Here is a 23,259-nt window from a genome sequence, read left to right as displayed (position 1 = left end):
TGGTCTCTGATTTCATCTGTCTAATTATTAGGTTTTGCTAGCCATACTGACTTTCCAATATTGTGTCATGAACTGTAACAGCTCGTTATTGATTTATGGATAAGAAAAGTCTTGAGGAAAACCAATCATTTAAAGGCAGTTTTTATTTTTAAAACCACACGAATGTATTCACAGAAATGTCTAGTCCTATTTCAAAAACCCATTCAATGGCATGTATTTACTGACCGATGTCTTTCTAACAGCATTTTTGGCCAGGATTCTGCACAAGAAGTTACACTTTAAAGTGCTTTTGCTTTGACAGCCATTAAAATGAATGGAGTTCATCAGTCTGCTGTCTCATCTATTGGAAACTTCGTGCTAACAGGCATGCTGATTAACTTGCACACAGAGCTCTTGAATTGGGTTCTGACATCCCTGATTTAAATCCATTGCTGGAGCTTTTCTGTGCAATCTCAAACTGAAACATGGCTTCTTCATAACATCTTTGATAATCTACCATTAAAATGCATAAACTGAGAAGCATCACACTGAGCTAATCTGAATGCATGCAATACAACCCTGAATTTCACGTAATGCTTCTCGCTTAGTTTAAAGTGAACTATAGTGCTGAACTGAGGGAAAAATCTTAAAGGAGGTTCAAAGTGGAATATCACCAAACTAACTTTGCTGAAGTTGACTGTAAAGCCTAAGTGCACTACATCCAAACCTACTGTAAATCTGTATGTACAACTGAACATTGAGAATCAGCTGTACAGTGGAAAAGACATACCAGACAGTTTAATACAGTGTATATTTGAATTGATCTGTAAAGCTAGCAGACCCATTGCCATTTCTTGACCCCTTTGTGCTTCCTATATAGCCAAAATTCAGCCTGAGTTTGCATTTTATTATACAAATAACTTAAAATAAATACCTATCTGAATCCTGAATTCATAAAATGAACATACATTCTTGGAAACCTTAGAGCATTCCTTTAGCCACAGGCAAAATAAAGCAAGCACTTTCTTACTCTTATCGCATCATTTCCCCCATTGTATCAAAAAGCTGGTATTGGGGTCCACATTTGTGAACATGTATGAGCAACAAAAAGATAGCGGGGGGCGGGGGTTTCAGAGACAACTAGACAGTGATCCACAACACACCACTTCAGGGGAGCCTTGTTCCACATATAAGGATTGTTTTGTCTCAGTTTTCTCAAGATCTACCATGTCAGAGAAGTTTTCACTCACTGGCTCAGAGGCTAAAACGTGAGCCGACAAATGTTGATAGGAAGAGAACATAGGGGAGGGGAAAAGGAAACACATACAATTGGTGGAAATGAGTAAGAGCCTTATAATAAGTAAATGCTGATATCAGTGGTGTTAACACAGGATTATGTGCGCCAAGTTTTTGTTGCAACACAGCATTTCTAGTGTATGATTCAATTAAACAGCAAACCTTTTAGCCAAGTTATATGGGGCAAAGCTTGGGCCAAGTCTGTAGGGCAGATATTCATATTGTTGTTGTGCCACCTGTTCCAGTTGGGCCTCGGCTGCGTGTGCTGCCGACTCGCCTAAGGGAATGAAGTGCTACAGCACAGCAACCACGTAGAAGCGAGCCCATGTGGTACACAGGCATTCCTTCACGCTGTGCCCCACGACAAAGATATGCCAATGTTGGAACTACCGGCACTGCCACCGCTAGCAGATCGATCAAAAAATAGCGGCTCCAATGGCTCCTTTGAGGAACTTCCTCTTGCTCATCTTCCTCCTCTGTACTAGCCCCACCCACCCCATCTTCTTCTCTGACCTCCACAACCTTTACTTCCTGCGGTGCCTGCTGTGGAGGTGGAGATGCTCTAGGACAAGGTTGTTGTGTCTGAGGCATAGTAAACACTGTAGGTGTAGATGTTGCTGATGATGTTAAATCAACAAGGTTCTCTGAGGGCAAAGGCTCTGCAAGATATGAGATCTGGGAGGGTGAAATTGTGGCGGAAGACAGCGAAAAAGTCTGTGGCTCGGCAAGAGTGACATCGGGTGCACATGTTGCTGAGGTGATGATGCTTAGCTCTTCACCACCTCCCTCTTCTTCAGAGATCCATGTGATGGTGGGGCTGCAGGCTTGTGATCTGAACCCTGGCCTGTCGCTTGTTTCTGATGCACTAGCAGGTGCTGTTGGTGCAAGAGGAGGAGGTGGAGGCGGGGCCTCATCTTGAGGGAGGTGCAAGAAGAGGTGATGGTGTGGGAGGTAGGTATGCGATGCGCAGCTGCAGTTGTTGTTCACTGCGTGGCAGGGCCGGCTAATCGGCAGGACTGTCTCGCCGCTGCACAGCTTCTCATAGGTGGAGGAGCGTGATAAAGTGGAGCAAAGCGGTGAGGGCGGGACCTGTTCAGACAGAAGGGCCGCCTCCAGAAGGAGATGGGTGCGCCCGTCGCCTCTGGGTAAAGTGGCTGCTCCCCGGTTGGCAGGAATGTGGCGGTCCAAGGGAATGTTTCCATTCCGGTCGGTGCCGGGTGACGTCTCGCTGCTCAGCCTGGTGAAGGTGGCACTGCGGCTGATGGTATGAGCTGGAGAGCAGCCGCAGGACCTGGAGGCTCCGTACCGGGGCCCTAACCTGCCTACCCCTACCCCCTCTGATTTGCAGTCCTGCTGATCTGAATCACGGATCCCCAGGTTGGACCTGACCGCTTCCACAGCCTGCTGGAGCTGACGGATCTCCTTCCTAGCCTCTTTGAGGGCCAGCTGGGCCTCAATGCGATGGCATTCTTCTTCAATCCAGTCTTCCTGCATCCGTGTGAGCTGCATTCGTAGCTCCCCTATCTCAGAGTCCCTGCAGGGATATAAAACGATGACGAAGAGCAGTAACAGCAAAACTACTTGGGTCTTTTTCACATTTAGTACTGCAAGCCATCCTTAACATGTACATGTAACGCCTGCCAGTCTCAGATCTGTACCAAGCTATGTGAACTGGAGCGTACCTATTAGCAGTCGTGAACCTGACCACTCAGGCAGAAGGTGTTTTTTTGCATTTAAAATTGAATCATCTTACAACAGTACAGATTGAGCACATACACTCTCTGGCCACTTTATTTGGTACACCTTGACAATGATCCACCACCCAAATAATACCTGCTTAGGTGATGGTCCTATGGTGTCCTGACCATTGATGAACAAGGTAAAGAAAGCCAAACCAAACTAGGCAGAGAAACTGCCATAGTGAAAAGTGGACCTGATAAAAATAGATAGTCAGTGGAGATACAAGTGTAAAAACCTAATTAAGTGGACGGTGAGTACATATTATGATAATCTAATTAATACGTACAGAATCACACTCAGAGCAGATTATTATACTGTAAAATCCTTCAGAAATATATCTGCTAATGACCTGTCCTGCAGCCTCTCCACATTCTCTTTCAGCCGGGCGCGGAGGTGACGGATGCACACTTCCTTCTGCTGTAGCGGGGTGAGATACTGCTCAGGGGCCGGAGGACGGATGCCATGATTTTCACTGCAGGCTGCATACTTCGCCTGCCGTCTAAGGCAAGACAAGAGAAGATCAAAGAGGGAAGCACCCCAAAGAATAATATGTGCCTCAGGGTGTTCCAGATCATTTGCACCCAAGAGAAACAAAGAATAAAATAAAGAAGCGTATGTTTTCAAGGGATGCTTTGACTGTCAGGGCTAACATATGAAAAGGGCCTATGTCCTTCACTTTACTTGCATTTTTAATAATGTTTGCGTGGATTGATGCTTTTCATTTTTACATCATTTTCCAACATCTCTTTATACCTTTATCCATATATAAATAAGCTGATGTACACTGTATGGCCAAAAGTATGTGGACACTCCTAACCTCTAGTTATTGAGTGGATATAGTAGTAGAATAGTTTTCATATATGAGCTGCATGTGCCAGGGAGTGACTTGTATGTTTTGAAATATTAAAACTTAACATATTAGATTTTAAAATGCAAGAAAATTTGTTTTCCCTTGTGGGCCCTTTAAAACACAGCTGCCACACATTAGCAAGGTTCTGCGTCTTAACGCGAATAGCTGCAAGCTTCCATCTACTAGCATCGTTTTTACTTTCAGAAAGCAGAACCACTAAGTTACAATGCCTTTCCTCTTAGTTTTTACAGCTGATTTGCAGCAATATGTGCGTTTCCTTTATTTCTAACAGTATCAATTTCTAAACACCTCATACTGGTAGCTTATAGAGTTTGCTAAGGGTTCAGCGTGAAAGTAGATCTCTCCCACAAAGTCTATTTTTGGCATTCCAACCATACAGAATCTGGAACACGCCCCCAGTGGAGGACATTATCATAGTGTAAGACATAACATGGTGCGTCTCACCGGGGAGTAGCAGGGTGTGAGCGAGGTATGGTGTTACTTTCTGTGCTCTTGCAGCACGATGTTGAGTAGCTGCTGCTGATGGAGGAGTCGCCACGGGAATTCCGAGCAGTGGCTGTCCCAGCAGGCCGTCTACTGAACAAACACAGACACAATAACAGCATAAACCAAGTATCAGTGCTGATCAGGAAGCATACATCTCGGCCTCAAAACGATTTAATTAGATTTCGATTCTTTAGGAAATGATTCAATCTTTCTTGCACTCTCTAATTTCATCATATGATTTAATTATTTTGTTATAATCATTACTTTATTGTATTACTCTCTAGAACCCAAACACATCTGCAAGGCTAGAAAAGTACAGGGCCAAACCCAGCAGTCCTTTCAGTACTTCATATAGAAAGAAACCGCACACTGAAATAAAACACTTTGGTTATCAGTACATTTGAACAAGATATAGATATTTATTAAAATCATCTTCTAATTCTGTTAAAACCCAAAAACTATTCTCCAGAAACCAAAAACGGTCCAAAAATAAAAAAAAACATTTTCTGAAAGAAAATTGACTCTAGTCTGTTTAGGTGAGATTGGGGCTCTTCTTCAGCACAGAGATCTAAACCACTGGTTTCTAAATTGCTTATCTGAGCCACGAGGTCAGCTGTCGCAGGTAGCACATTGACTGCTCTTTACATGGGATTGGATTGGATTCAATTTATTGTCATTGCTTAAGCCGAAACAAGCAACGAAATTCATTCATATATAATCAATAAAACCAACACACCAAGCTTTTATTCCTTTTGGATTTTCAGGTTTGAAAACAGCCTCATCATTTTGCTCTCTGGACAAATAATGAGCTCATACTCTATTGAATACGGTCAAATTTTTAAATTAAAATTTTATTTCAATTTACTGTCATACTGGCTGAGTGCGTTATTTGGGCCAATTTTTATAAACCTTTTGCTTTCAACCTGAATTTCAGTGTGTTGGCCAAAAGAACATATTAAAAATATCATTATTGGGCTTTAATGTGCCATTTGATTATCTTTTAAAACTGTCAATTCAGATGGATTTCAGAGTCTCGTCCACCTGAGCACAGATGGGGCATGAAGTGCAGTACCTGCGTGGTCCAGCAGAGGGCCTTCTGTTAGCAGGCAGAGACATGAGCGGGTGCCTTTCGCGGTCGGCCTCCAAGAACAACACACACCCCTTAGCACAGAACACTCTGAGGACACACACATTAAAAACAGGAACATTATGAAGTTATTTCCTCTACGCTCGGATTAAGCAAGACTTTCTATCATTGGAACAGTCGAGATTTCATTTGTGAGAGCAATAAAATATTGTATACATGATGTTTAGTACTTGGACAGACTTACGTTGCGGATACTATGGAACAATGTTATCTAGATAATGGAGAAAAGTACAGACAAAATTCAAGCTTTAAACTGTCTGTTACTGCTCAGCTAGTCAATGTCCATCTGCCCAGTTCACCTCACGCTATCAAATCAGACACTCGATGAGGTATTTTCACCATAACAGGGTTGAACACATATAGAGCCATGTAAATTACACAACACAGAGTAGAACGTAAGGTTGGTAGTTGTTTAAATCAAAATGTTTCCATTAATATTTGTTTTAAGCTATTTTTCATTTAAGATGATTTAAGTTTGAAAAATGATTAACAGGGTTGCCTAAAATAAGCTACTATGTAGTTAACGTGACAAAGCGCACATACCGCATACTATCTACTAATAACCATACAGTTTACACAAATTACAGAAAGAAAATCTGTTAAATATTATGGAAAAATCCTTCTTTTAACATTAAACTGCATGGAAACTAACCAAATAACATTGTAACAATGGTGTTATGAAAGACTTTAATGATCTATTTCACAGAGGACTCCACCGTCAGTGAGGTCGGGCAGCCCAAACCCACCACATAAAAGGTGGATACAGATATTTTAAGTGCTTTCGTGATGATTTAAATGCTAATTTTATTCATTTTTAGTAAGAACAGACTTTTTACAAAAAAACAACAGCAGTCACTCGTTAAAATACAAAGTCATAAACCGCAAGATCAAGTCTGTTAGAGAGGCCATTGTGTAATGATGTGGGCGCGTAGTTTGCACAGTGCTAATTTGAGGGATATTAGCTTTCATCACTTGTTAGCTACATTAGCCTCACAGCACTACTGCTAAACTAAATGGCTGACTGTCTTGGCTAACTGGGGCATTTGGGGTAAGACGAAAACTGTAAATCTGATTTTTGGCTGAACCATCGCTTCAAGTGCTGACGTAGCTAAGCTGAAAAGTGGTCTAGAGAAAAAAAGCTACTCAACCATGAACAGGACCATTTAACATATTAAATATTAAAAGATTCTTACAATTTTGAACTGTAAGCTGCCCACTCTGCCTTTCTGACCATGTCGGGAGCAGAACAGAAACATCTTAAAGTGATACTGGAGCATTTTCCTTAGTTTCAGGACCATTTCAAGCGCCAGCTTAGCTGCCAGTATGTGTGTCAGCATGGAGAGACACGTGAACTGAGAGAGCTGCGTAATGAATGAGTTTTAAATCAGAACTCTTGCTGGATTCTTGCTGACTAAACTGATCATTTGATCAAATGACTGTGACTGCACAAACACTCTGCAGCTTAGTCAGAGCTTACAGCAGAAGTACAGCACCGTCTCTGTACTAGAAGAGCAGAGGTGGCTGGTGATTGTTAACATGGTGAGAAATCTCGCAGACACTCGCTCTTGAGAGAACATCATATCGTTGAGTCATCGTCTCCTTCCCTGCTGAAATTAATTTACAGAACTCTGTCAGAACACTTCAGGCAAATCTCATCAGGACAGTGGTGAAGGAGGAGAGCCGAGAGACAAAGCAGAGTTAAAATACAGCGCAGACGGGAAGACGGCTACTGTAATAAACAAATGGAAACAAATCTGTGTTTTATTAAAGCGACAGTGTTCCCATTCCAATAATTTAGTTGACCAGTTTTTAAACCACTCACTGTCCACTCTATTAGACGTACCTTTGTTATTGGTCCAATCTGTAGATATTTTTGGTTTGTGGACTACAGTCCAGCAGTGACACTGTGGTGTTTAAAACCTCCAGCAGCACTGCTGTGTCTGATTCACTCAGACCAGCACAACACACATTAACACACCACCATGTTCAGAGTGGAATATGTCCTGGAAAACCTTGTGTGACCTTGGCCACCGTGCTATAGCTCAGTTTCAGGGTGTTAGTAATCTTCTTATAGCCTAGGTCATCTTTGTGGAGAGCAACAATTCTATTTCTCACATCCTCAAGAGAGTTCTCTGCCATGAGGTGCCAAGTTGAATATCCAGTGGCCAGTGTGAGTGAATTGTACCCAAAACACCAAATTTAACAGCCCTGCTCCCCATTCACACCTGGAACCTTGCAACTCTAACGAGTCACATGACACCAGGACATGTTCGTTGTGAGATGTACTCACTGTGTGTCGAGTTATTTTCAGGGGACAGTACATCTATGCTGCTATACAGGCTGTACACTGACTACGTTAAGTTATATCCAAGTTTCATTTCCATAGTGTTCTCCCATGAAAAGATGTAATAAAATATTTGCAGAAATGTGAGGGGTGTGCTCACTTTTGTGAGATACTGTATGTATATATATACATACACACACACACACACACACACACATATACATACATATATAAACTTGAAAAACGTGTAAGTTGACTGCTATATAAAATGCCTATAACTGTACATATTGTGACCTGGTTCCTATCACATTCACTTTACAGAAATCTGAGTGGTTAAGTTTCTCTACAAAGGGCAATTTCACATAAAATCACTGAATAACTTTCTTTGCATCTCAACAACAGAATTATGAGGACATTTTGAAAAAAAAAAAAACAAAACAAAGAAATTCCCACTTAATATGTTATTTATCTGACATTCTGTAGCCTCTTTGATAAAATTCATGATTTCGTATTTATTCTGTGTTTTTTTCACTACAATCACATCTTTTTTTCACCATCACATCTACCAAACAAAATAGGCCTGGCTTGATGTTTAGGCCTCAAATGCAAAACCAACACTATACTGATGAAGATACGATGACAATAAACTCAAATAACCTACCCGAGTTATATAAGAAGCCAAATCTGTGACAAAATGAATGTCTCTGGCCCAGCACAGGTTGTGGAATTGCTTTGCCGGCACTTTTATAGCATGAATGGTTGCCTAGTAACCCAGCATCCTGGCTGGCCTGATATCAAAATTGAAAATGACAATATGCCAGAAACAATAACGTCTCCGCAGACGAGTAATGTGATGAGAAACATCATAATGAGAGAGAGAACGTTTTAGGCCGGACATCACATGGCTGAGCTGACATCACAGGAGAAGTAAAACCTCAGACTGATGAACAAAACAGAATCAAACAGATGGTCTCACAGACACAGATGTACAGCAATTCAGACACATCAACATGAACTGTCCTTCAACTGACCCTGAGCGTGTCATTGTCTGATGTAACAGTGACAACCATGTCACACCATTTAATAAAATAACAGCACGCTAAGAGTTTTCCTCATTTCTCATCTGTGCTCATGACTATGGAGGTGAAGCTGGACGTGTTCTGAATATTACATAATGCAGAAAATTGCCACTTAACAAAGTAGAATATGAAGATTGCATACTGGTATAAATGGGTATCTGTAACAACATGGTACTTAACATCAGGCCATTCAGCTCCAACGTACTTTGAACTGGGCAAATATTAATTAAGACAGTGTACTGTAGTGGTTGGTATAGTGTGGTAGTAACACCTCTGCCCTTCATGATACAGACTTGAGTTTGATTCTCTGCCTGGTTAAGCATCCTATACTATACGAATGAGAGTCCTTGGGCAAAACTCCTAACAGTAACTTCACCTACCTGTATGAAATATCAAATAAGCCACTCTGGCCAAGAGCGTTGGCTAAATGCCAGAAATTTGTGGCAGTTGTGGGCTGGAGGTTAAGGAACCAGCCCTGTGATCAGAAGGTCGCCGGTTCAACCCCCTGCCCATGACTCAAGTGTACTTGAGCAAGGCACCTAACCCCCAACTGCTCCACAGGCGCCATGGACAGGGCTGCCCACCGCTCCGGGCAAATGTGCTCACTTCCCCCTAGTGTGTGTGTGTGTGTTCACTAGTGTGCATGCATGTGGGTGTTTTACTGCACGGATGGGTTATCTAGAATACAAACTACATAAAGGATAACAAATCTGTGGGTAGATCACAGGTGTAACCTAAGTTTGCATTGCTGAAAAAAACTAACTGAATTAAGCATGTAGATGTGCATCATGTGTACATGAAGACATTACATCTAGAAAAAAAACAACATTCTCTCTTATAGGGGAAAATGTTCTGTCAGCTAATGCTGTACTCTGGACGTTAAACGAACTAGGAATTTGGGGTTGGTACGTTGTAAGGGGCAGGTATCAAAGGGTCTGCACCCCTGTTTGTGCCTGATTTCACCACAATCCAGCACCACAAAGTTTACTAAGTTTTCCCCCAGACGTGCTTTCTCACTACCTGACCATGTCTGGCCTGGCAAGACTATAAATGCGGGACAATAAAATAATTTGCACACTTATCTAAGTACAGCAGCCCAGCATCAGCTAAATGTTCTGCTCTTCCAGAGTACAATAAATACATCACCAAATACAGGGTTGAAATAATCAGTAAAATATAAGCATCTGCCCAATGCCAATAATTTATGAGTTATCTGCCAACACTGACATGATTCTGAGATCATCGTGTATCTCTACTTTGAATGAGATGGTCATCACCTGTATATGAATAGTTTGGCAACTACAAACAAACTATCCACTCATACTGTAATGGTGTGCTAGTGCTAGTTCTCCACTGCTGCTTATTAGCTTTAGTGTTACTTATGTTTGGATTTGGAGAGGGTATGAAGACCCTGATCAACAGATCAATAAAAAGTACAATTCTTATCTATGTAGAAGTACCACAGATACTTCACCAGAATTCCCCCCAGTGCCGTAACTGCTGAGTGTATGGTAAGTGCAGTGATGGAGAACATAACTTTTAATGGAGTTGAATGTGGCCTTAAGTAGGCATGTTACAGTAAGAGCTGCTAAGCAGGCAAAACTGGTGGAGAGTTTAATTCAGGACAACATTTGGAGCTGCAAATTTGGAAGCTAAGAGATGCGACAGGAACAGTTCACACCTAGCAAGAGGATGTGACTGATGATAATCCTTTAATACTTCATAGGTGTTCCGTTTGCAATCTCCTGAGTTATCCCTTTGATCCAAAAAGAGAAAAAGAACTCTCATCCTTTTTCCCTTTGAAAGGAAGTCCATAGAAGCCATGAGGTAGTTCTAATTTTCTGGACTGTTTTCTTGGGATCAGATCTTCTTTGTCTTGCGAACCCAGGATAACAAATTTTGTTCTTGAGATCACAAAAATAACAAGAGGTGTTTTCTTGAGATAATTTGATAATCTTTAAAATCTTGAGACTATAAGAAAAATAAGCTGTGATATCATGAAAACAATAAGTCGTCACCTCTAGATTACAGTCAGGAAAATCATAATTACCTCATGGCCTCTTGGGACCATGGGTGGATCTTTCCATTGCCTATGCACAGTCCAAAAGTATCCAGACACACCTTACAAATAACAAACTCAACTACTTTAAGGTGCGCCCATGTGTCCAGTTAAGCACCAGCAAAATGGGATGTTCTGAAGCAGAGCCACCGTGCCAATGCCAAGAGTCCTCTAGAGGGGTATAAAGCCCCTCACCCAGTACTGGGCTGTGAAGCAGTGGAAGTGGGTTCTCTGGAGTGATGGAGTGCCATCCAATATTTTTCGTTATGAGCTGGAGAGGCATTCGTGACCCAAAACTAATCATCCTACATCGGTGCCTGACCTCACTACTGTTCTTGGTTCTCATTATTAACTACTTCTTATTATTAACTGTCACACTTTTAATATCCTTGATGTCAGAAGAGATGCTGGATGAGCAAGTCTCTACAAACATTTGGACATACAGCACTAAGTGGGAATCATGAAACCTTATTATATAAGGAAGAACTGGTGAACAATTTGAGGGAAATCGAAAGGATCATTTCAGGCTTTATCAACAGATCTGAATCAGACCTGACCAGGGTGATCATTACGCGGTGCAGTGCAGGTTTACTAGCTACAGGACTGGAGCTGGAAAACGCTGAGCTAGGCGGGAGGGATGTGGGGGTTAGCGACGTCACGGACTTCTATACTGCAGGACAGCCCGAGTCTCAAGGCAGCCCAGACAGTGAACATTAATAACGACACTGAGCTGAACAGCCAGTCCGCACTGAGCCGAAGGACGTGATGTTGACATGAGCCGTTTATTGATCCACGCTCGCATCAAAGTGGAGCAGAAATAACGTGAGACAGAATCGAACTGCAGCCCGAGCCCACAATACATTTATAAAAGTGCACCTGTTCTTCCTCCAAACACCCAGCGAACCACTGCAGCCACTACAAACCGAGACAGCCGACCTTTGCATAACACTCGGCTGATCCTGCACCGTCAGCCGCCGCAGCTGCGTGTCCTACATACGGCCGCCGCACGGCTGACGCTCTTGCCGCGCTGGGGCCGAAACTGAAACCCTTACACTGAATGTCTGAAACACTGAATGTCTTACCAGCTGACGGTTCGAGGGTTATCCTCGAGTCCAGGTCCGTCCTCCATCATCCCAGCAGAACTGAGCGGAGTTTGGGTCTTTCGGTCTTTGGGTGGAACCTGTGGACCGGAGGGGGCGGGGACGCAGAGATGCTTCATGCAGATGGACGGATGGAAGCTTTTCTCCTCGCCATTAGAAGCTTTATTGAACCAACCAAATTACACTGGGAAAAAAAGCTCGTTAAACATGATCACAAACCTAATAGCCCATGAATTGAAACAATAATTAATAATAATAAAGGCAGATTGTCGCGTGACGCTGTAGTGATGCTTCTTAAAGAGACAGTAACCACTAAAACAAAGACCCAGTCAGAACAGACAGAGATGGGTCGACCCCCCACCCCTTCCCATAAATGCTAACAAAAAAAATGAAAGAATTCATTTATTTCTGTTTGGTATTAAAAATATCTTATTTTGTTATGTTCATAAATATATAACATTTCAGCATTTAACCACAAACATAACCACAAAACAGAAAAAGTCCATTCATGGAATATCAAACAACACTAATCTCAGATTTTGTGTACATTTCTCCAGTTAAACCGTCAAGAAGTCATTCGGAGTGGTTTGATGTGAAATGCTTCATTCTCAAGAAATGGGGTTTGTAGGAACCCTGAAGCTACCTGGTAACAAATACGCTGCCTGATGTTTGAGTCATAATTTTTAAATAAACTTTTTTTTTTAATAATTCAGGGTGAAAAGGTGCATGCGGTGTGTTTTAAGGCAAAATCGTCCTACCAAAAAACTTGCTTTTTCAGATTTACCACTTTTTTACCACTATAAACATTACATAAGAAAAATCCAGGTCTTGTGTAGGTTCACTGGTTGTTTTAAACAGTAGATAAAAAGGTTATTTTGCAAAGCCATACAGGGACCTTTTGTTCCTATCACTAGAATTGTAAAGAAGTCAGTAAGCTTCTCTTAGAGATTTTTTCTACAATTTCACATCAAAAAAACACTGAATGACTGTGCCTCAATGACAGTTACAGAAATTTAAAAAAACAATTATATGGTGAAAATGACAAAAACAGTCATAACTTCTACACAACGTGTGTGTATACATTTCATATTTTAACTTATTTAATAACAATAAAAAAATTAAGGTACTGCAGTGCAACTCAGTAGAACTTTAAACAAAAAAATGCCTCAAAGAACAAATGCAGCCTCGACACAGATCATAAATGTAATGTAATTCACATGCGTAAACACGCAGTGCACACCCTGCCTCCTCCTGTACCTGACCAGGGTTAGCATACTATGAGCTATCTGATTTTATGCATGGCTGAAAAGAGGCACAAACCCTACTCAGCTTAATGAACCTGTTGTGTTTAGTGCCAGTGTAGCTTCTAGTTTATTATGTTCTGCAGGTGTGGCCCAGATACATGCATCACCAAAGCTCTAAATTCACCAAAAGGTAGGGCAACAAGCTAAAACTGTAACAGTGGTGTGTAGTACTTAAAAATTATAAAAATAAATTTCATTTAAATTATGCTGACTGATCATTAGACCAGTTCTTAAGTGCCCAGTGAAGCCTACATTACAACTGGTGTTGTATATTAAACAATCACACATAGGAGCAACTACGCTAATTTGTCCTAAAGCTTGTAAAAAAGAGGACCAGGGGTGGCGATGATGTCACTGTATGGGGTCCTCTGGTGCAGGTCAAGGGCCTGTTGTTTCTTCAGCACCAAGAAACAGAAGAATGTGGCTGCAACTTCGGAGCGGCCTCTCCTTTCACAAAGACTGTGGAGACTGAACACGATATCAGGGCTGCTGCTCTGATTCTGGTATGACAAATACAGAACAGTCATCATTAACACACAAAAAATGCAGAAACACATACATTCTGCTCACTTTAGGAAATCCTTTTTCAGAATTGATGCTTATAAAAGAATGTCTTAAAATGACTGCAGACATCATTAACATCACAGTCAACAACACAACCCTTATCAACCCCTCACTGACCAAGTGATCTACTGATGGCACCAAACCACTCTTAAATCAATCGTCTGATCACTGTGATCACAAGTTTTACTAAGATATTAGAACTGAAAGTTAAATGTCCCATATCATGGAAAACCATTATTTTTCAAAGAGGTTTGCATACGTAAACATTGTTTTAGTTACAGAAAGCAAAAAAGCTAAGCTTTTTTGAATTTATTGTGTTTTGCAGTGCATTTCTTTGTATCTGCCTATTCAGCCCATAGCCCTTTAGCTCTGACCATTTAAGCTGAAGTTATAAGGAGTGTTTCAGCCCAGAGTGCTTTTTGAATGAGGCAAAATAGGGCAGTCAATAAGAGGTAATTTACAGTTATTATCAGTTTTAAAGGCACAATAGCAAAACACAAGTCTGTTTAAATCTAAGTAATAACATAGGTAGGAATACGGAATACATGTGTGTGAATGAGGGGGAGGCAGGTGGAAAGGTGAAGATGCAAGGAGTAGAGGTCGTAAAGGTGGATGACTTCAAATATCTTGGGTCAACCATCCAGAGCAATGGACAGTGCAAAAAAGAGGTGAAGAAGAGGGTGCAGGCAGGATGGAGTGGGTGGAGACGGGTGTCAGGGCTGATGTGTGACAGAAGGATAGCAGCAAGAGTGAAAGGGAAGGTTTACCAGACAGTAGTGTGTCCTGCTATGATGTATGGTTTGGAGACTGTGGCTCTGTCTAAAAGACAGGAGGCTGAGCTGGAGGTGGTGGAGATGAAGATGCTGAGATTTTCGTTGGGAGTGACAAGGATGGACAAGATTAGAAATGAGCAGATCAGAGGGACAGTGAAGGTGGAGCAGTTTGGAGATAAAGCCAGAGAGGCCAGGTTGAGATGGTTTGGACATGTGTTGAGGAGGAATAGTGGATATATTGGGCAAAGAATGTTGGAGATGGAGCTGCCAGGTAGAAGGAGATGAGGTAGACCTCAGAGAAGGTTTATGGATGTAGTGAAGGTGGACATGGAGATGGTTGGTGTAAAAGTAGAGGAGGCAGTGGATAGGGCAAGATGACCCCTAAAGGGAGCAGCCGAAAGAAGAAGAATAACATAGGTAGGAAAATGGTCATATAAAAATGAATTACAATTGTTTTTAGTGTATAAAATAACACAAAATGGAGAAAGAAATAAAACATAGCATGTGGGCCCCTTTAAACAACATTGTTCTACCAGGCGTTCTCACACAGTGTCCATGCATTTTTCCACATGCGACACTAGCATTCTAAATTACAATAGGTATGAATAGACATAAAAATCGTGCATTAACAGTTAAAAAAAACTAAAAATATGAAAATAAAAAAAGAAAATGCTAAAATTTGTAATCTCAAACTTAATTCTCCTGTATTTGCAAATGCTTTCCATGAACAGAAAACTAATAATTCCACAGATGACAGAAATGGAAACCATAAATTTGCATACTTGAGGTTTTCCAGGACATGTGCGAACCCTGTCATGTCAATCTATGACATGAACAGCACTCCACTCAGGAACAAGCTGCATCTGTGCAAACTGTGTGGCACTTAAAAAGTTCATTAGAGTATGTATTTGGCTGTAGATGAAAGTGATAACCTCTAGTGTGCTGATTAAGTTTCTATCTTCTGCAGCAAAGTCAACTCATTTAATCCACCACAGTCTCTTAATCCTTCCATCTTTAAATCTCTGCCTTTAGCTGCTCAGCATGTCAGACATGATCTGTATCATAGCTAGGCCAGGAAGCAGTGATGCCTGCGAATAGGTGTTCTATTATGTCTTACTTTAAGGGCCTGGAGGAGGTTCTGGGCTCGAGTAGTCATTCTCTTCTCTTCAATGTCCTGAGTGTCTAATGCAGACTGCTACAACAAAAGGAAAAGGCAGAATACAAGCATTTCATAAAAAATAACAATATGCAATGAAGTGAGTGTATGTGTGTGTTGGGAGGTACTGAGAGAAGAGAAAATAGAGCAGAGGACTAAAAAGACAAAAGGATCAAGAGAAAAAGACAAAAACACAGAATGTATGTTTAAAGCGTTACCGTCAGTATTCATTCTTTTTCTTAAATACATGTAGGGGCCCCAAAAAGTATTTGGGCACTTCAACCATTTAACCACTGGTAAAAAAAATATCATAATGTCACTTCATAAAATGTTTTTCAAAATAATCTTTATTGCAGAGCAAAAACACTTTTCAAACTGATGGTACACTCTTTGTGTGGAGAAAACCTGGAGAAGAATTCCAACCAGACTACACTAAGAGTTCTGTAAAGCACAGAGGTGAAAACATCAAAGTCTGGGGCTGTTTTTCCTGTGTCCACTGAAGGGATCATGAACTCAGAAGTGTACAAGAGCATTTTAGATGCAAACCTGCTCTCTGAAAATTGCTCAAACTATAACTGAAACATGCCAGCTGCGTTTTGAAAGAATACAAACACCACTTGGTTTGACATTTTGTTTTTATGACACACATCTAAATACTTTCTGGGGCCACTGTATGTATATTTAGCACTACCTGTGTCTGTGTTTGTGTCTGTGGGGCTTCCCTCTCTACTCCAGATGGATGTACCAGCATGGATTCTTCAGAGAGTGGCTCAGGATAAAAAACCTCCAACCTGTTCTCCTCCTGATGGAGAGGGAGAGAAAAAGGAGGAAGGTGAAAGACAGATCAAAAATAGGCTGGTGGAAAAAGAATAAGGCAGAAGTGGGAGGCTGAGAGAGAAAAGGAGAGAGAGAGAGAGAGAGAGAGAGAGAGAGAGAGAGAGAGAGAGAGAGAGAGAGAGAGAGAGGGAGAGAGCAAGAGAGCTGAAAATGAGAGTAACGTCAGTAAAGAACAGAAAATAACAGAGCAGTAAAGGACACAGGTGAGCACTAGGCAAACAGTGAATGATTACATGTTACCAAGTGAAGGAAGACAAGAATACAAAGCAGCCAGTGTAGAGAGGACAGATGGCCACAAAAATATTTTAAATAAACTGTAATGCATGTGGACATGCAAATACATTGTACATGATTAAATATCCTTCTAATTGTACACAGTACACAGCAATAGATGTATAGTTTAGAGAAACTGCCGGTGATAGTTTGTATGTCTGTATGAACAGTCCTTACTTTGGCAGTCTCCCACGACTTATGAAGCTCTGTGTGGGTGATGCCTGCATTTGGTTCTCTGTCTGCATCCACAGTTTCCTGGAGCAAGCTTATCTCCTCCGCCAAAGAAACGAAATCATTCTCATCATTAGCTGCACATGTAAACACACACACGTATCAGAAAAACATGCAAAAAAAAAAAAAATCATATAAATAAATAAATAAATAATAATTCAAAAAGACACTTTTATCAGCATTCTGTTACTTACTGTTGGTGGTTGTGTTGTTGTGTACTATAATTTTGTGAGTGTGGCATGTTTTACCCTGCTGCCTCATCTCCTCGGGGTCTCTGTCCTCTACTGCTTTGCCAGTCGACCCCCGTCTCCCAGGAAACGTATCTCTATGGAACAGCTGGAGGAAAGAGGAAAGGACATTTACCCAGGGTGCAAGATTGACTGAGTAATTACCCAGAATGCATTAGTTTGACAGAATAATGATAGCTTGTGCTCTCACTGGGAGGCTGACATTTGAAAATGGACAAGTGAAGCAAGTCAAAATGTATAGCTGTGGATGCCTGTACCTATTTTTACCTCACTACATGATACAAACATGATACAGACCATAATCACGAATCACTGATGCACACAACATCATGGGTCCCCACACTGCACAAACATGCCCAAATCTGTAGACTTCCTGAAAGACCCCAATTTCCAGACACATGTCACCTGCTGTGGTATTTCATTTTGATTTTTAGAGAATGTGCTTTTATTAAATAAACATCCTTGATCTTTGACTTACTCATTCAGATTTTTCTACACCTGTGATGTTTACAACAAAAACAACCAGTGAACTTACATGTGTCTTCTAAATGTCTATAACAGTAAAATAGTTATAAATCTTCTGCAATCAGGGATTCAAAAATTAGTTTCAGGCTAAAACTCTCAAAACAACCAGGAACTTCTTAGGAATCAAGCAGCATATTCACAGCAATTTCATGTAACAGCTTTCTCTGAAGTAGCTTTTAGAAACATTCAGAAGTGCTCTGAACAAATTTTGCCTTGGAGGTTTCTGTAGAATGGAAGATTTAAAATCAAAACACTTGGAATGACTTTATTTAGACGTTAAACACTTAATTATGCAGATTTTTTTTCAAAACTTAGAATTCTCCTTTTTGTTTGTATGCATTCAAAAGCAACTTCAGCTCACATTAAAATGCTTTTACCACTGCTCTCACCCTGAGCTAATGAGCGAGTGTGATACATTCACAACATAAACGGAAATGGTTTCAGCACTGCCTTTCAGTGTGTGGGTGGATATTGATTAGCACTTAAGACTGCTGGCCGACTGTCACCAACATGGCAAAGCAAACCCATGCGTGAGCTCCTATCTGCCGGTTTAGTGCAGATCCATTCACATTTGCTAGTATTTCAGGCATATATAAATGTAGCACAGAAGTCGTTCTGTATCCAACTGCTTCGAATAGTGAAAGCAGGTGTAGAAATAGTAAATAATTATTAAAGCCTAATTTTGTTATCCAGGCGTAGGGTGTATATGAGCCTGTATTACCTTCTGCAAGTCAGTGTGTATGACTGGAACACAGGAATGTGAGAACAGATAATCCACTCCTCCATTCTCCTTCCAGTCCATGAGCTGCTGTGTGGGTGGAGCTATGTCCAGTGCGGTCATAAGGTCAGAGCAGTCAGCTAGCTGGGCTCTGATGGCTTCATTAGAAAGCTCCTTAGACTGATCTACCACCAGCTTCCTCTTCCGGCTCCCTCTCTTCGTCTCTGAATTGCCTGAAAATAAGAATCAAGTTGTGACTAAATTATTCAGGTCCCAAGAATAAAGTTCTCAACTGATATTGTATTATTAAATTAGAATTAAAATTAAAGGGCCCATATCATGGAGAACTAAAATTTCCTCATTTAAAATAGTAAAAAGTAAAAAACTTGTAGCATGAAGAGTTTGATGTAGCATGTAAACATATACATCCATAAATGGAAATTAAGCTGCAAATACAGCCTGTTTTAAAATGACTTTTTGTGAGGTCACAAAACATCTTTACATATCCACCTATTCAGCCTATTGCAGTTTAACCCTGCCCATTCATACTAAAGTTGAAGGACTGATTTAGCTCAGACTGCTTGAATGGGGCACAATACAGGGCAACCAATTAGAACAGAACCTTAGAAGCCTTAAAAGCACAGAGGCAAAACCAGCCTTTTTAATTCTAATGGATAAAGAGAGCAGCACGCCTCACAGCAAGGGGGGCCTGGGCTCAATTCCCCGGCCGGGTGACCGGGGTCCTCTCTGTGTGGAGTTTGCATGTTCTGCCCGGTTTCCTCCGGGTACTCCGGTTTCCAAAGGTGCTGAATTGTCTAGGTGTGAATGTGTATGTCTGTCTGCCCTGCAATGGGCTGGCGACCTGTCCAGGGTGTATCCTGCCTTCTGCCCAATGACCGCTGGAATAGGCTCCAGCACCCAAAATTAGTTTCAACTGCTTTTGGTAAACCCAAATGTCATAAGTCAATCTCAGGTACAAAACATAAAATACAGGCCCTTTAATAAACTATACAATTTCAAATTGTGGGTTATCTTTTTGTTGAGTTTGTTAGAATTAATTAAGGACATGTTTAAAACATGTTTAAAACCATGTTTAATTCATCTTGGGGTAGAGATATTTGTGGTTCAACATGGCTTATTACAGTATCCAGTAATATTCATGTCATGGGACAATGTTATATAGGTCCTCACTTTTACTCCGCTATACCACCCTTAACTGTCAGACAAAGAGACAAATAAATACATAGTGACCTTCTTATGCACAGTGCCCCCAAGTACAGAGAGGCTGATCTCTGACCAAGTCTTCTGAGGTCTTCTAATTACTGTGCACAACTTTATAAAAGAAAACCTCTCTCTGACCATAAATCAAAAATCTATATCTGATCATTCTATTTTTGGAGTAGACACTTGCATTTGATGACCACAGGCTCAAGGGCAAAGCCTTTATCTATGTTGTCCAGCAGCGTGGTCTCATTGACGGAAGGAGCCTCGGTCAAGGCATCTGAGGTAGAATGTATAGGTGTGGCAGGCTCTGGAGCTGAAGCAGTACAAGAAATAAGTGAATGTAAGTAACATTTTCACAAAAACAGTGTTTTTTTGTTGTACATAAAAAAAATGTCAGATGAACTAGTAGTCATTCCTAATTATGCTTGGTTACCAAAAAAGGGGACAGTGGAGAGTAATTACCTGTTACATTGATAGCAGTTGGTGGGGGTGTTGCAGGGAGCCTATAAGGTGAATTGCCATTGGAGTCAGTCAGGAGAGCATTTTCATTTGCATTTGCTATGAACTCTGTAAGGAGACAACATGCTCTATTTCAAAATTGAGATTCATTTCATAATGACATGATAAAATCATCAGTATAAATGTGACCGCAGATGGACTCGTGAATCAGATGCTGCGTTAGCTCTGTATCAGCAAGTCCCTTTAACAGAAGTGTTTTAATATCAACATTCAACATGTATTGAACAGCCCACCGACTTCAAAATTTAGGTTGGATGCAAGAGACAATGTGCAGACACAATAAGTACCAACAAGGTCAAAAGTCATTCCCTCATCACCAAAACCATCATCAGTTGTGCCGAGAGTGTGGAAACTCAGGTCAAACAGACCCTGCTGAGGCTGAGCATCATCACCTAAAACAGAGAGCAAATAAAATTTGTGCATAAGTTGATCTTCATTATTAAATGTGGTTCTGATGATGTTTACATGCTCTTACCAATGTCCTCTATGGTGAGAAAACTGTTTCCAAAGTTTTCTTTCAGAGTAATTTCTTCTGTGCGACTCTGATTCAGGGAGAAGTGATCTACCACGTCAATGGTGCTGAAAAGGAGACACAACTGAGTCACTTTACCCTTGTATATTACAACGATCCGATCAGTCTAATACGTTAGGGACGGGTTTCCCAAAAGAATCTCAGTGTTAAGATCAACCTAACTGGTAAACTCTACCATTTAAGAATCATTTTGTACTAAGATGCTTTTGGGAAACCCATTCCAGACCAATATGTGTTATTTTGAGGAAAATGGGGAAATACCTGAGATCAGGCAGCTGTAAGTCAAAGTCAGTGAATTCCTCTGGCAGTGTAATGGCCTTAAACATGGCCTCCATCCCTTCCACAGGCAAATCAGTCTGCCCTGTTATAACAGAGAAAACACATGACTATACGTAAAGATCTTCTAATTAGAACCTCTAATTACTGTTTATATTTGGTTTCATGTATCATTCATTCCCTGAGAACAAGGACATTCACTGCTATTATTTAACAGATAACAAATATTGCTTTATTTATTATAATATTTAATGTCAAGCTAAGATGTACTATCACAATGGAGGCATTTTGAAATACAACAGTATATTTAACAGTATAACAGCATACAACAGTATAATAGAAAGAGCATATTTAAATGCTTATTTAGTTCTGGATATAAATATTTAGGCTGTCACTTACAGCTCACTCTTTCAGCACCCCATCCCAACCCCATCTCCTCTCTCATTCCTATACATGTCATGTCAAAGTCTGTGGGTTCAGGCTTACAATTGCCACACCATTCTAAAATGTACTTCCTAAAAGTAATCATAAGAATAGGCACAACAAATCTAACTAAACAGTAAACCAGTAAGGTCTCTGAAAGAACATGACTATTGTGCAGAGATACTTCCAAAAATGCTGTTTATGTTTGTAACTATTTATAGTGCTTTTAAAGCCACTGTAAAGAGGGCACAAAAAGCAGAAAAAGTTCAAGTTCATTAGTTCATTTCCAAAATATAACACCTCAATGAAGGCAATCTTAAAACAAAACTAGCAAAGATGTTTTGTCTGCTGTTTGGAAAAAATGCCGCCAGTCATTTGTGCATAAACAACACACTTTGAAATGATAATTCTTCAAGGGTTGTTTAGTGAAGAAAATGGTTATAGGATAATGAACATTCATAAAACTCTCTTCCCATGATTAAAGAGCTCTTTGCATCTATAAATTGTTCTTAAATTCATGAAGAATGTGCTGTAGATGATTCTATACAATCCTTTTTCTATACAGCACCAAAAATGGGTTCTTCTATTGTTACGATGTCACACTTGTTATAACAGAAGAACCCTTTATAAAAGTCACGCAAAGGGTTTGCTGAATGTTCATGGGCCTATATGGACCCTTGCTCTTTACTAAAGAACCCTTGAACAATCATAATTTTTAGATGTGTAGCTACACTGAGTCATAGCGGCAAAAATCAGGGGTTGCAGTAACCTGGTCGAAAAGCCACTCTGATTTTAACCACAGCATCACTGCAGTCCGCCAGCAGATATTTGGCTTTCCTAGAATATATCCGCACAACGCCCAGGAGCAGGTGACCTGAAGTCCGCAGACCAATCTTGATCTGGCAGAAAACAATGAATGACACACATACACAAAATGAGTTGTCTGTGCATTTACAACATCGACAAGTAACTTCTTGTTTTGCAGTATCTACTAAACAAAACCTAAATGTGGTACTGAACTCACCTAATAAGTGCAATATACAATACCTGAGGATAAATGATATCTTTGATAGTCATCTCTAGATTGCACTCAAATACATGAGCTTTGGTTATCTTCCTCTCCCAATGAGCTGCAAGCCAGATCCTGGCCAGGGACCCTCGTTTGGAGGTGAAGAGTTGAGTGAAGAACTCCATCTTGAGAGGTGAGAGATTTTCTCACAGAACACTTTTTTCTAGAGCCTAGTTTGTGTCCCTGGGAAAACGATGATCATACACTTTGATGGACACTTTTTATCATAGGCAACAAACTACACCTTTACTTTTGTTTCACAAACTATGGTACAGTTCAGAAAATGTCATTTTTTCCCACATGCATTATTTCTAATTTAGCAAAGATACAAAGTGGCCACCACTACTACTCAAATATGCTTCCTTAAGATCAGCACATAACATTAAATTAACAAATACTCAAGCACAGATTAAAACGCAGCAGGACAAAAAGCTAATGATTCTCCTATAGAAATGCAGCGGTATTTCTTACTAACTCCATATATGACTTAGAAACATAGGAACTGCGCTATTCTTTTCTTTGGATCTAAAATAAAAAGCTGGAGAG

The 23,259-nt window shown here is 40.6% G+C and overlaps 2 protein-coding genes across 3 annotated transcripts; both read right to left on the bottom strand.

Moving 5' to 3' along the window:
- Positions 1-125: 125 nt before the first annotated feature.
- Positions 126-12,163, bottom strand: LOC108426735 (syntaphilin). 2 transcript variants are annotated; one of them, XM_017696447.2, is made up of 5 exons: positions 12,024-12,163; positions 5,445-5,549; positions 4,331-4,462; positions 3,365-3,514; positions 126-2,809 (listed from the first exon to the last, which is right to left on the bottom strand). In XM_017696447.2, exons 2-5 carry the CDS (start codon positions 5,486-5,488, stop codon positions 1,492-1,494), a joined length of 1,644 nt encoding a protein of 547 aa, XP_017551936.1. In that variant the 5' UTR covers positions 5,489-5,549; positions 12,024-12,163; the 3' UTR covers positions 126-1,491. The 2 variants fall into 2 exon arrangements, with proteins under 2 accessions (XP_017551936.1, XP_017551937.1); XM_017696448.2 differs by having other exon boundaries at positions 4,331-4,459.
- Positions 12,164-12,337: 174 nt separating this feature from the next.
- Positions 12,338-22,845, bottom strand: rad21l1 (RAD21 cohesin complex component like 1). Its single transcript, XM_017696248.2, has 13 exons — positions 22,692-22,845; positions 22,414-22,543; positions 21,207-21,306; positions 20,889-20,992; positions 20,701-20,805; positions 20,357-20,461; positions 20,082-20,207; positions 18,674-18,903; positions 17,428-17,515; positions 17,126-17,256; positions 16,530-16,640; positions 15,800-15,877; positions 12,338-13,845 (listed from the first exon to the last, which is right to left on the bottom strand). The coding sequence occupies exons 1-13, from the start codon at positions 22,836-22,838 to the stop codon at positions 13,657-13,659; spliced, it is 1,644 nt and encodes a 547-aa protein (XP_017551737.1). The 5' UTR covers positions 22,839-22,845; the 3' UTR covers positions 12,338-13,656.
- Between the last annotated feature and the right edge of the window lie 414 nt (positions 22,846-23,259).

This window comes from Pygocentrus nattereri, chromosome 29, assembly GCF_015220715.1.
Source record: "Pygocentrus nattereri isolate fPygNat1 chromosome 29, fPygNat1.pri, whole genome shotgun sequence".
In the NCBI taxonomy this organism is placed as follows: Eukaryota; Metazoa; Chordata; class Actinopteri; order Characiformes; family Serrasalmidae; genus Pygocentrus; species Pygocentrus nattereri.
The sequence above is the reverse complement of the archived record's forward strand: the minus strand, read 5'-3'. Positions and strand labels throughout refer to the sequence as shown.

Coding starts and splice junctions, on each gene's coding strand:
- LOC108426735 (XM_017696447.2), bottom strand. CDS start 5,488: ATGTCTCTGCCTGCTAACAGAAGGCCCTCTGCTGGACCACGCAG. Junction 4,463..5,444: donor CCCTCTGCTGGACCACGCAG/GTACTGCACTTC, acceptor GTGTTTGTTCAG/TAGACGGCCTGCTGGGACAG. Junction 2,810..3,364: donor GTGGAGAGGCTGCAGGACAG/GTCATTAGCAGA, acceptor ATATCCCTGCAG/GGACTCTGAGATAGGGGAGC.
- rad21l1 (XM_017696248.2), bottom strand. CDS start 22,838: ATGGAGTTCTTCACTCAACTCTTCACCTCCAAACGAGGGTCCCTGGCC. Junction 20,462..20,700: donor AATGACTTTTGACCTTGTTG/GTACTTATTGTG, acceptor GTCTCCTTACAG/AGTTCATAGCAAATGCAAAT. Junction 15,878..16,529: donor AGACACAAACACAGACACAG/GTAGTGCTAAAT, acceptor CTTTTGTTGTAG/CAGTCTGCATTAGACACTCA.